Consider the following 13,565-nt stretch of genomic DNA (forward strand, 5'->3'; position numbering starts at 1 on the left):
AAACACAACGGGGTGGGGAAGAGGGTGAGATTTTGGGAGATGCCCAACTGGATCGGTCTGGAAGGAGGAAGGTTCGGTTCCCCCCACCCCGTCTTGAGGATTTCCCTCAAACGACTACACCAAACCCTCACCAGCAGGAAGCAACAGTCAGAACTCCTCAAACACCCTCTCTTGCACCCTGGGGAAAAGCTGAGCGATGTGGGCACTAAGGGCACTGCCACACGCTCAAATTTAAGTTGGATAGAAACCAGCTATATAGTTGCTACACATTTTCAAGCACTAACTTTGTAGCTGGTTAGCTCTTTTTATAGCTGAACGGACATGTTTATGGGGTGATCATTACTTGACATGTGTGGCCAGTCTAAATATATTGCACACTTATTCAGTTAACTGCATAATATAGATAGTATGTGGTAGGGTCCTAGCATCTGGCCTCTGTGATGATGGGGAAGTTCTTGGTTGGTGGATGAGCAGAAGGGTCTACAGAGAAGTCCCCGCCCCGTGGTACGAAGGAAGCAAAGACTCCCACCAGTCCAAGCCAGTCAGAGCTTGGGGGAGAACAGCCTTTTCCTAGCTCCAAACTGGGCACTGGTCTGACCCTAAGTGGAAGGGCAAGAGGCTCCATCAAGGAGCAAAGTGTCCGTGGGAGGAAACCCTGTCAGCCAAGGTCCCAGGGCCTCAGAGGAAGGCAAAACATCCCCCTCAGGAGCAAGAAGCATCCATGGAGGTGGGGATGGGGGGGAAACCACAAAAGCCCCAAGGCCAGGGATTCCCAGAGGCCTTCCACATCTCAAGCATATAGACCTCAGGAGGCTCTAGGTGTGGGGCACTCTCACTGGGAGACCACAGGTTCTATACCTGTGGATGGAGAGGCCAGGTGATAGATCAGAAGTGCTCAGTCTAGAGCCCCCTGCTGGGGAGCTAGCTCCTGGATGGAGTTTGAACCCCAGCTTTCCCATACCCAGAAATTCTCTCCATCTAATGTTGCCATTAGATTCCCACTCACTTCCAAAGCTGTGTTATGGACACTAGCGGGGAGAGGGACAACCTGCTAGTGTCGTCCATGTGACCCCAAGAAGAGGGCCTCCATCTAAGTTAGCTCTGATCAGTGACATCTGGTTTGGAGGGTTCACCATGCTCAGCCAGAGAGTGCTGTCGGACTAATAAATTCAACCTATCTACGGCCTAAAGCCTTCCAGAGAAAAAGGTCCTCCTTTGAAGGGGCATGGATGTTGTGCCAAGAGGTATCACAGAAAATCATAAAGAAGGTGGGGTGGAATATACCTCCAGAAGTCGCATCTAGTTCAGCCCCCTGCCTGAAGCAGGATCAGCTCTATCCAAACCAGTCCAAATACATCCATCATCTAAACTCTGCATCAAACTACCATCAACTCTGACACAACATGAAACATCACACCTGAACCTACCACAGGGAAAGCCAGGAGACTATGGTGGCCACTATCCTGCTTCTGTAAAAGGTTGTTAATATATGCTCAAGAGATCTCAGGCCATACTCCTGTACAGAGGAAGGCAAGGACCCCTGAGTCCGTACAAATCTGACCACGGTGAGTAGGAGAGACTGTACTGTATCTGTCCAGGCTCTGGGGGGTCACCAGTGGCTGATTGCTGACCGGCAGAGGAGGGGCAGCGGCCGATCACCGACCCCAGAAGCACCGGTGGCAAACTGGAAGCGCTGCTGGCGCTTCTCAGGGCGGGCACAGGCTGGTGCTCCCCACTCCCTGGCCGGCAAGGGACAATTTCAAGGGGGGCACACGCCCCTCTGCCCCCCCATGTGTTGCCTATGTGCCCACATACCACACACCCACCCTTTCCCCAACAATCAGCCCTGCAAAACCAGGGTGTGCACAGGGGAACCAGATTTGTGTACTAGAATAGGAACACAGAGGCACTGCAATGGCTGCTGAGAGCTCTGCTTTTGTTAAGCCAGCATTCGGTAGGGGCAGAGTCCATTTTTAACCCTCCCACAGCCTTTGCCAAAAGTTGGCAGTAGCTTTTGGCTCCAGCTTTTGCCCAGGGCAGCCAGAAACTGGCCGAGGGCGAGCGTGCTGCTACATATGATCAGCTTTCAGCCGTGACTGTGATAATCTCTTTATTCTGCCTTCAAGACAAGGTGTGGGTCTAATCTGGGGGCATGAGACGAAACGTGGTGTTTTGGGGAAGGGAACAGAAATGGACTCACTTTGCAGTGATAGACTTGGTCTGGTCCCGGACGATTCCAACATAGTGATCGATCTGCGTCTGAGAAAGAAGGAAGAGAACCAGAGGGTTAGGACGACTAGAAGGGGAAGCAACTACAAAACACTTCCTCTACTGCTCTCTGAATAGCTACCGACATTTTTTTGAAGGCCAGGAGGGACTACCCAAAATTTAATCTCAGCTGATCTACACAACACAGCCACCCATCATGTGGCAGGTCATAGGAAAGTTGGGCTGGAGGGGATCTCAAGAGGTCACCTACTCCAACCCCCCCGCTAAAGGCAAGATTGTCTCCAACTAAACCTTCCCTGCCAAGGGTCTGTCCAACCTGCTCTTGAACATCTCCAAGGATGGAGATTCCATCACTTCCCTGGACAGCCTGTTCCAATGCTTGACCACTCTCATAGTCCTTCTAATCTTCAACCTAAATTTCCCCTGCTGCAGCTTGAGGTTATTGCTCTAGTCTTATCCCCTGTGGCCCCATCTCCATCCTCTCTGCCATGGCCCTTCAGCGATTTGAAGCCTGTTACCAAATCCACCCTCTGTTTTGTCCAAACTCAGCCACTCCAGTTCTTTCAGCCTTTCCTCATCCATCCTGCTTTCCAGGCTGCTCATCACTTGCATGTTTCTGTGCTGGACTCTTCCCACTCTTTGAAGTGTGGGGTTCAAAACTGATACAGGGCTCCAGGGGAGGCCTCGTCAGTGCTCAGTACAGTGGAAGAATCACCTCCCTTCATCTGCCTAGTGACCTTAATCCAGTATACTGTTGAACAATCAGAAAGGGTTTCACTGAATTAAACGGATGTAGTGCTGGAAGTTATAGGAAAGGCCTGGAATAGTAGGGTGAAAAGGACCTCAGGAGGTCACAACTAGTCCAAGCCCTCTTCTCCAGACAAGGTCAGGCCAAGCTAAACCAGCCTTGCCAAGTGTTCATCTAACCTGCTCCAAGGATGGAGAGATTCCTCCCCTCTCTGGGCAGCCTGTCCCAGCCCTGAGTCTCCTTCAGAGGGAGAAGGTGAGTGATCTTTCTCATCTCCAACCTCATTTTTCCCTGCTGGAACCTGAGCTCATTGCTCATTGTCCTGTCCCCTTGCAGCCACAGAGAACAACCCTTCACCATCCTGCCTGTCATCACTCTTCAGGGACTGGAAGCCTGTCACTAAATCCCCTCCGTCTTCTCCAGACTCAATCACCTTGGGTCTTTTAGTCTGTTCTTATCAGTCCTCCCTCCCAGGCCCTTCATTATTTGTGTCACTCTGTGCTGAACTCTTCTCAATCTGTCCACCTCCTCTTTGAAGTGTGGGGCCCAAAAGTGGATGCAGGTCTCCAGGTGAGGCCTCATCGGTGCTGAATAGAGTGGGATGATTTGCAAGTGATGTTCCTGTTAATGTAACCCAGGATGCTGTTGGCTTTTTTTGCAGCAAGAGCACACTGTTGGCTCCTATTCGGCATCTGGATGCGAGGGCTCCACTTTTATTATAAGAACATAAGGAACTGCACACTGGGTCCGACCAATGGTCCATCTAGCCCAATATCTGACAGCAGCAGTAGTGGATGCTTTAGAGACAGCATCAAACTGGGTGCATCTAGGGCAGGGGTGGGCACTTTATAAATTATGGTGAGTGGTTGAGGGATGGGGTGGGAAAGAGGGGGATGCCAATTGATCCCATCTGGCCTGCCAGCTGCTTGAGAAGGGAGGGCTGTGCCCCACGCTGCTCTGCTGCAGCCGGAGCCTGAGCCAGAGCTGGAGCCAGGCCAGGTAGTGCAGACTCCTCTGCCCCCCAGCATCCCCCTCCCCCACCTGTCTTCCTGTTGGTGCTGCGCAGTCCTGGCACCATGGCTGCCGCCAGCTGGGCCCACAGGACGGGGCATGCAGTGTGCTGGGTAGCTCTCCCACCTGTCTGCTGTGATGAGCCACTGCTGACATTGTGCTGCACTGGGAAGTCAGGGGTGGCTGACTTGCAGCCAGCACAGACTCACCTCCTAGAGGCACCATGGTAGCAGTGACTCAGTGTGGTGGGCAGGTGAGATGGCTACTCACCACACTACATTGCACCCTGCCCCGTGCAGGCCCAGAGGCAGAGGATGTGGTGTTAGGACCACACAGCCGCAGCACCAACAGGAAGTTGGGGAGGGTGGGGGGCAGAGGAGTCTGTGTTGCAGGGCCCGGCCCAGCGCTGGCTACGGTAGAATGGAGCAGTGCAGGATGCAGCCCTGCCTCAGGCCTCTTGGTGGCAGCTGGTGGGCTGGCTATGGCTGCAGGCCATATGTTGCCATCTGCTGTTCTAGTCCCATGTTGAGTCAGGCCGTACTCTCTGCCTCTACAATCTCTTGTGGTAAAGAGTTCCACAAATTAACAGTGCACCATGCAAAAAAAGTCCTGTCTCGGGTTAGCTTTAAATCCATCTCCCGCTCATTTCAGCAGGCACCACACTACTCCAGTTTTCTGGGATTTGGGGAATAACAGCTCCCTGTTCACTTTGTCCACACTCTGCCTGGTTTTATACACCTCTACCCTATGCTCCACTCAGCCTTTTCCCTTCCAAATGAAGAGTCAGCCTCTCCTGGTCTTGTAACTGCTCCATCCCTGTGATCATCTTGGCTGGCCTAAAAAATTCACATGGTTTTGCCGGGGCTTTAAGCCTGCTTAGAGGCAGTTGGGCCAATGCTTGCGTGACCAGCAAGCTGGCGGTGCTGTGATCACTTACCTTGTATTTCTCATAGACAACCGGCAAGGTGAAGACCAGCAGTTCAGCTGTGAGGGAGAGACAGAGACAGACAGGTCATTGATTATAAAGTTGGGGAGAAAGACGATAGCAGCTGTGTGGTGGAAAATTTTCTGCTGCCTGGTGTAAGGTGAAACCTTCCAAGACAGAATGACTAGCTTGGACTAAAAAAAAAAGTCAGGCTCAGGGCAGGATTCTCCATTTACAGCTCTCGTGAGCTCTCTGCAGAGAACTTACACCTCCGATTCCTCCTCAGCACCGAGGCAGGGGAGTGTCACAGAGAAGTAAGGTTGGAAGGGACCTTCAGAGGTCTAGTCCACCCCTAATAGTACTGATATCTCTTTTCTGATGACAGGGAAACTGAGGCATGGAGAGACAATGAAACCTGGCCAAGGGAGCCTGGAAGGATCCGAACTTGGAGCTTTTGGAATGAATGACTGGGCCAGCCTTCCAGCACCTCCATACCTACTGCTAAAGCCTGGTTAATTCCTCCCACCAGGGAGACTGATGAACTACTGTATTTTATTGCATGTAACAACCCCGTAGTGATGCCTATGTTCCGTTGTGGAGATTTCCCAGGCTTCTGGACTCTGCTGGTGTTCCCTCTGTCCCCCTTTCTGCTACTTGTCTGGGTGTTGTTAGGCCTCCCCCAGAGGCACTGAGTGCTCGCTGCAGTCCAGGCTGGAAATCTGGACTGAGCTGGGCCAGTGCTCCTGCTGGGACTCAGGCCTGGAAGTTCCTGGCTAGAAGAGCTTGCCCCTCTGCTCAGGGTCAGAATGACCCTACATTTCGGTTCAGGAAAGAATTTTCCATCATCAGATTAGTATGAAATGGGGAAGGGGTGGGATTGGGAGGGTTGCCTTCCTTTGTAGTGGGGGCACAGCAGTTGCCTGGAACCTCAAGAGTGTACATTAACAACCTTTTATACAAGCAGGACAGGGCTGCCATGTTCTCCCTGCTTTCCCTGTGGCAGGCTGGGGTGCGATGTCAGGGCTGATGGTAGTTTTACGAAGAGTTTAGTTGATGGCTGTGTCTGGGGTGGTTTGGACAGGGCTGATCTGGCCTCAGGCAGGGGGTTCGACTAGATGTAACCTTTGCAGGTCCCTTCTAGCCTGACTTCTCTATGATGCACCAAGTCCTTCAGCTGCCTGAAGAGGAAACCAGAGCTGCTGCATTGTGGGCACAGACCAAAGCAGGGGGTTCTATTTTGGGCAAAAAAATCAGCGGCCCTGCTGAATAAACACATCTGAATTTCGGGGGATTGATTTTGGGGAAGAAAATGCTATACACTTTGAGGGTGGGAACAGATATACCAGCTATAATCAGGGTTGTTAAATACAGCCCAGGGAACTCTGTCACCAGGTCCCTGGGTCTGAATTGACCCACATGCCGCAGCTACTGCCCGCCCTAACAAGCTGGGTACCCAAGCACACAGGCTTGCATGGAGTGTGGGTTGTGGACTGGCTGGAGCAGGTATCGTGTGTTGCATGGATCCTGGACCAGCTGGGGCAGGTGCTGCCGGCCTGGAGTGCATGCCACATGCACGGGATCTGACGTATGGGGTTAGTGGTGGGTCTGTGGGCCAATCCAGTCTGTGGACCAGCCTCACAGGGCCCAATGGAGTTTGACTGAACTCTACTGATATTAAAGTTAAATTAGAATATCCTGGTTTAACTGGAACATCTCTCCACTTCTATTGCAGGATAGGGTTAAACCTGCGTTAACTGGTTTTATTCAGGTTTAACATTGCAGTTGCTTAGCTCCGCATTTACTGGGATAGGCTTGGACAAACCTAACATACTCCTCCCCCTTTCAAAACGGATTAAAGTTACAGCTGTCCATGGCTTGAGACACGATAAATTATCCAGAGCCTTCTGTGTGCAAGTCCCTAGGACTCTGGCAGTGAATCAAAACCCCAACTAATAAGACTGTAGGGATGAAGTACTGTATTCTCTCACATACAGTATGCACCTTGTTTTCAAAAGGCAGAATGAAGAGGAAAAAATCCTTCCTTGTGGGAAGCAGCTGAAGCAAAGGAGCAGAGCCTGCTTATTGTTCTGTTTCCTTTGGGCCCTGTCACAGGTTCAAATTAAAGCTGGCTAGGAACCAGCTATAAAGTTGTTACACATTATCAAGCACTGACTTGGTAGCTGGTTGGCTCTTTTTATAGCTGGAGGGATATTTTTAGGGCATGATAATTAAATTGCATGGGTGGCCAGTCTAGTTTTATTGTGCGGTTTATTGCGCAGACCAGTCAGTTGTGTAACAATTGTAACATATAACAGGCATTTCAGAGTTGAGTGCAGATTTTGCTTTCGCTTTTGCCCATAACAGTCAGAAGCTGCTCTTACTGTATTTCCTGAATATAATGCACATTAAAATTTCCAGCAGCTGGTTGGGAAGGAGTATGTTAGATGTGAGAAAATATGGTATCCTAGTGGCTGATGATTTGGATTTTGCTGTGAGAGCTGTTGGCTGGGGACATGGCAAGTGTCTTGGAGAGCTGTGGGTAGAACCCAGGTTTCCTACCTGCACCCAGGAACCTGATATGGGCTGGACTGGCTGGAAGCTATGACAGTAATTAATGTGTAGATGTGTTACCCAAAGAGGAGGGAGCCCGTGTCTTGGGTGGAAGCTGCACCCGCCCTTACCAAGAATGAGGAGTGTGATCCCGTTGAAGACGGCCCCGACATATGTCATCAGCCACATAACGACCGCCAGCTGCAAGGAGAACAAAATGGCACTATTAACGAGGAGTGAAACTACCCCATCCAGCCCACCAGCAACCCCTGGTTTTAGTCCCAGTATCATCTCTATTTCTGCTTGAGATCAGCCCAAGGTCTGGCTTTCACAAGCCTTAAAGCTCTTGCTCACCCCACTCTTTTGGGGCAGGCCACGGTGCCGCCACCACCCCGCTTGGCACAAACCTTCAGGGAATCCACCAGATCCTCCACCAGGAAGAGCCGAATGACAAGCTTGAGGGCCCGGTTGACATGCACCATGGCGGCATTGACATAGTTGTGGAAAGCCTCCGAGGACAGTGTGACGTCAAGGTCAAGGTAGGCTCTAGAAAGACAAGGTAGGCACGCCACATCAGTATAACCAACTCTCCAGTCTGCCTGCAGGTAGCTATGCCGTGAATGCGTACAACAAACAAGAATTTTAGGTTTAGAGTGGATCTCAGGAAAAATTTCTTCACTGCTAGAGCAGGGAGGCAGCGGAATAGATGCCCAGGGAAGGTGCGGACTCTCCATCACTGGAGGCGTTCAAGGAGAGGTTGGACAGCCACTAGGTCAGGGACATGGGCAACTAGTGCCGCCTTAGTCGGGGGGGCATGTGCCCCGCTACCAACCAGTCAGCAACTTGGGGGCAGGCCAGTGGGGAAGGGTTTCCCCCACGACCAATCTTGATGACGGGGGGTGGGGTGGAAGGCCAATCATGAGACTGCCGATTGCTGTGGCACTTTCACCTGCCCGCTGCCTAAGTGTCAAGTGCAGCCGGTCAGGGGGTGCACGTGTACCCCCTACACATTGCCACTGGTCAGAGAGGATCTAGACATAGCGAAGCCTATGTTCTAGTGTGGGGATTTCCCAGGCTTTTGGGCTTTGCTGGTTGCCCCCGCTCCCTTTTCTGCTATGCACGTTGGTGGTTTTAAGCCTCCCTCAGAGGCACCGAGTACTGGCTGCAGCCCAGGCTGGGGATGGTGATGGGGTTATGCCAAACCTCTTTCAAGGACTTAAGCTTGGAGGGTCATGGCTAGAGGGTCTTACCCCTCCACTCAGGGTCAGAGAGATGCCATCTTGGGGTCAGGAAGGAATTTTCCCACATGGTCAGACTGGTACGGATGTGGGGTGGTTTGCCTTCCTCTGTACTGGGGACCAGGGCCCTCTACCTGGGATCTCTGGAATGTGTATCAGCAGCTTTTGCAGCAGCAGGATGTTGGCCACCATAGTTCCCCTGTGGCAGGTTTGGGTGTCACGGCTTGTATTGTGCCAGGGCTGATGGCAATTTTATGAAGAGGTTATATTATGGATTTTTCTGGGCTGGTCTGGACAGGGCTGATCCTGCCTCAGGTATGGGGGCTGGCCTAGAGGTGATCTCTGAAACTCCCTTCCAGCTCCACTTCTCATATGATTCTATAATGGGGGTCTGCTTTTACCTCTACAGCTTACATACATGAGCTCAAGCAGCATGTCAGGCTTGCTGCTAGGAACAGATTAAATTAGGCCAGGAAGAGGCAAGGGAGGGTTTTTTGGTGATTTCTGCCTACTGGACAGGGTAGCACCACCCTGTGGTTCCCCAGTGCTAATCGAACGCAGGAAAAGCCCTCATGATGTAAATCTACCTAGAGGGTTAGGACAGATCTCAGTACGTTTCAGCCCTGCTCTACAGAGAGCCCTCTCTGGCCTGATATCTACTCCCAGGCCCCTTGCTGGTGTCGGAAGGTACTTTGGAGGATGGGGAAGTGGGACTCCGAATCAATGGGTTCCACCAGTTCCAGCTGGGACATGCTGCCAGGTGAAGCCGCTTGCTTATCTCAAAGATGAGATGTGCATGGACATGGGAAAGGAAGAGTCACACAACACTCTGGGTGCCCTCTGGCCAGCTCCTCCTCCCTGGTCTGGTCCATGGATGGGTCCTAGGACTGTGTGGGGCTGTTGGCCGGGTTGGGAGGTGTAATTTGAAGCCTCCTTTTTCAAGCTACAATTGGTTGCCTGGGGCCAAGAGGCACTCTCAGCATGCAAATATTCATGTGGGTGGGATGAGGGCTGGGAGAGGGGCTGGGAGCTTGGACTGAGGGGTTGCGTCCTGCCAGATGGAAGTGGAGATAGGGGCAGATAGGGAATCCTGGGGCAGGAAGTGGGGGACAGGCAGGTAGGCATCAGGCCCAGAGGCTGCAGGTCCAACCCTGAATGCACCCTTTAAAATCCCAGATCCACTGCTGGATGGGATGGGATCGCTGGTCTGCTACCCCACCACTCTCCCCACAGCCTTACTTAAAGGGGTGCCCCTCTTCAGACTTCTGCACGGCTTGGATGACAGACTTGTAGACCCGGAAGCTGATGGTGACCGAAAGCAGTGCCAGGATGAGGTAGGATGCCACACTGATCACGCTGAAGGCCGCCAGCGAAAGCAGCAGGATCAGTGTTGTGCTGAAGACCATGCCCGTCTTCTTCACATCCCGCCAGAAGATCAGGTCCCGCACTGCCGGGAGGAAGAGAGAGGAGGTGATGGGGATAGGGTTGGATGGAGTCAGGGAGAAGAGGGTTTCTGTCACAGCCTTTGGTCCCCTGGCCCTGCAGACCCTGGCCAAGGCACCTACAAGGTCTGCCCATTGTCATGACAGATGACGCCTTAACACTGCGGTTCTCAACCTTTTCAGAACCCCAGACCCACACCCCACCTCAGCAAGACTCCAGGGAGGGGGGGCCCAGCACCTTGTCAAGACTCCAGCAGCTGCCTGCCCCCCACCCCAGCCTGTTAAAAGTCTAGGTCACCCCCCCGCCCTGACACCTTGTTAAGACTCCACACTACAAACCCAGCTGTGGTCATGGTAAACAGCCACTTAACACAGTAGTTCTCAACCGTTTATAGACCACTAGCCCTGCCCCCCCAGAACCTCGTCAAGACTCCACGCCCTGCCCCTCCACCCCAACTCATTAAGACCCCAGCCTACAAATCCAACCACAGTCACAATGGAGGACCACTTAATAATGGTCCTCAACCTTTTTAAACTCCAGACCACCCTCACCATCAAGACTCCCAGCCCCTCCATGTATTTATTTATATTTGTTTTCGCTTTGGTCTTAAACTGAATAAAGCAGATCAAGGCCATGAGCTTAGTAGTAAAGTTTCTACTGCCCTTTTAACATGGTTAAGATAGGTGTTGTGCATGTGTGACGATATACCAAACCATCCATACTGCCCCCTACGCTTTTCAAAATCCTAGATCCACCCATAGAAGTCTATATATCCCAAGTCCCAGCCCTTGGCTCCTGCTGGGCCCTGCTATTGTCCCATGGCAAACTGATGTTGCTTCCAACCTACCATAAGCCTGCCCTACCCTCTTGCTTCTGAGAGCAGGAAGCAATACAGGGTCCTCAGCCCCTGCTCTGCCTTGCAGGTCCGTTAAAATCAAGGATGCTCTATGTAGACCCAAACAAGCTTCCTGGCTCCACGGACCAGATGAGTGGTGCAGGGCGTTTACAGACCAGATGGGTCCTGGGGCCCAGCACCCTCTCTCTGCTCCACGCACTGGGATTGGGTGCTGGGGGCTCTGTGGCATCCCTGCCATGAGCTTGGATTTGGCTCTGGGGATCCGCTGCCACCTCATCCTGCTGGGTTTGGGTGCTGTGGGCTCAGCACCACCTCCTACTGCTGCGACTGCATGCTGGGTGCCAGGCACTGCTCCGTCCTGCACCCTATGCACTGGGATTGAGTCCCAAGGGCCAGGCACTACCCCCTCCTGCCCCGCTGAGGAACCAGGATTGGGAATGGTAGCACCGCTCTTCCCATCACCAGATTTCCAGACCCATGGGGAGGCCCACTGCTGAATGACATGTTGCCATAGGTCTGATCCGGCCTGCAAGCTGGAGGTTGAGCACCCTTGGTATAGACTACATCATTTCCTTTTCAAGATCTAGTGCCCACATGCAAAGCATGAGACATGCTTCACCCCAGAGGCATGAAGGCGGTCTTGGTGCCCAGGACATGCTATGTCTGGATGCTGCCCAAGTGAGGAAACAGCCACTGGGTAGACCCAGTGGCTAGCTAAACATGTGATGAGGACCACCAGCGTAGTCTGCTTCAGTAGGTTGGTGTTGGAAGAAGGACCATGGGATCTTGGGAAGCTGGGCTGGAAGGGACCTCCAGAAGTCGCATCTAGTCCAACCCTCTGCCTGAGGCAGGATCAGCCCTGTCCAAACCTTCCCAGACAAACCCATCACCATAACTCTTTGTAAAACTACTGTCAGCCCTGGCACACCAGACATCATACCCCAATCTACCACGGGGAAAGCTGGGGGACTGTGACAGCTAATATCCTTCTGTAAAAGGTTGTTAATACTTGTTCCAGAGATCCCAGGTCAAGGCTGTGCCCCGGCTACAAAGGAAAGCAAACCATATCTCTCCCTACCCCTCACCAGTCCATACCAGTCTGACCATGGGGGAAAATTCCTTCCTGACTCTACCGTAGCGTCAGTCTGGCTCTGAGCAGAGGGGGAAGACCTTCTAGCCAGGAACTTCCAGCTTTGGTCCCAGCAGGAGCACTGGCCCAGCCCAGTCACCATCCCCAACCTGGGCTGCAACCAACACCTTTTAAGAGAGGCTTAAAAACATCCTGACACATCCAGCAGTAGAAAGTGGGAAGAGGGCAATAGGCAAAACAGGAAATCCCCATAGTAGAACGCAGGTATCTCTACGCCTAGATCATCCCCAACCGGTGGCTGTCCAACTTCTCCTTGTACCCCCAGTGATGGAGAGCCCACAGCTTTTTTGGGCGTCAATCCCACTGCCTCACAGCAAAGAAGTTTTTCCAGAAATCTAGTCTAAACCGACTTTGCTACAACTCCAAGCTGTTGGTTCGCATCCTCCTCTCTGCAGCAAGAAAGGAAAGGTGCACTCCCCCTTCTATAGGACAGCCCTTCAAGCATTTGAAGACTTCTATCACGTCCACTCCAATCGGATCCTTATCCCCACTGAGCTTTCCAGTGGAAAGTATTGTGCATGGACCCCGCAGGAGCTGAAAGTCAGTAAACTTGGTTGGTTGTCTCCAAGACTCATGAATCAAGTCAATCTCGCAGCCAACAAGCTGGGCAAGATCCCTCCAGGTCACCGCACACTTCCCCCAACCCTGACCTATCAACCCCACTCCAACCTGACTCATGGGGTCCATTAACAGTGGTTCTCAACCTTTCTAGACTCAACACAGCCCTCAGCCAACTCAAGGCAACCTTTGAAAATACCAACTCTTAGTTTTCACCCCACTTTTTACACTGCAGGAAAAATAATAAAGCATTTTTTTTGCTGCAAAGAACTCCAAAATCCATAGCTGCAGCCTTCCTGTTTGAAATGTCTGGGTTTATCTTGTGAATCGTGTTCATGAACCTAATGGTGCTAACACTGTAATACTCCTGAAAGGATCTCAAGGCACCCCGGGGTACCATGGCACCCTAGTTGAGAATTGCACATCTCTAATGACCCAAGTGGCAGTAACACCTCCACGCGATAGAAAATGAGGGTTGGAAGCGACCTTAGGAGGTCATCTACCCCAACCCCCTGTTCCAAGTAGGACAGTCCTCAACTAGATCATCCCAACCAAGACTCTGTCTACCTGAGTCATAAAACCCTCTAAGGATAGGGAGTCCAGTACCTCTCTGGGTAGCCTGTTGCAGTGCTTCACTATGCTCCTGATGAAAATGTTTTTCTTAATACCTCACCTAAATTTCCCTTGCTGCAACTTGAGGCCATTGCTCTTTCTTATCTGCCACTACTGAGAACGGTCCAGCTTCATCCTCTTTGGAACCACCTTCAGGGAGCTGAAGGCTGCTATTCAATCCCTCCTGTCTTCTCTTCTCCAGACTAAGTAAGCCCAGTTCCCTCAGTCTTTCCTCACAAGTCATG

General features: G+C 52.0%; 1 protein-coding gene across 2 annotated transcripts in view; it reads right to left on the minus strand.

Moving 5' to 3' along the window:
* RTN3 (reticulon 3) overlaps positions 1-13,565 on the minus strand; it is a 43,344-nt gene that overhangs the window by 1,584 nt on the left and 28,195 nt on the right. For both annotated transcript variants that reach the window (XM_006270760.4, XM_019482725.2), the window contains exons 2-6: positions 9,941-10,148; positions 7,871-8,009; positions 7,595-7,664; positions 4,926-4,972; positions 2,201-2,259 (exon numbers count right to left, since the gene is read on the minus strand). In XM_006270760.4, coding sequence (XP_006270822.1) covers positions 2,201-2,259; positions 4,926-4,972; positions 7,595-7,664; positions 7,871-8,009; positions 9,941-10,148 — 523 coding nt within the window. The remainder of the gene's footprint in view (positions 1-2,200; positions 2,260-4,925; positions 4,973-7,594; positions 7,665-7,870; positions 8,010-9,940; positions 10,149-13,565) is intronic.

The sequence above is a fragment of the Alligator mississippiensis genome, chromosome 15 (assembly GCF_030867095.1).
Source record: "Alligator mississippiensis isolate rAllMis1 chromosome 15, rAllMis1, whole genome shotgun sequence".
In the NCBI taxonomy this organism is placed as follows: domain Eukaryota; kingdom Metazoa; phylum Chordata; order Crocodylia; family Alligatoridae; genus Alligator; species Alligator mississippiensis.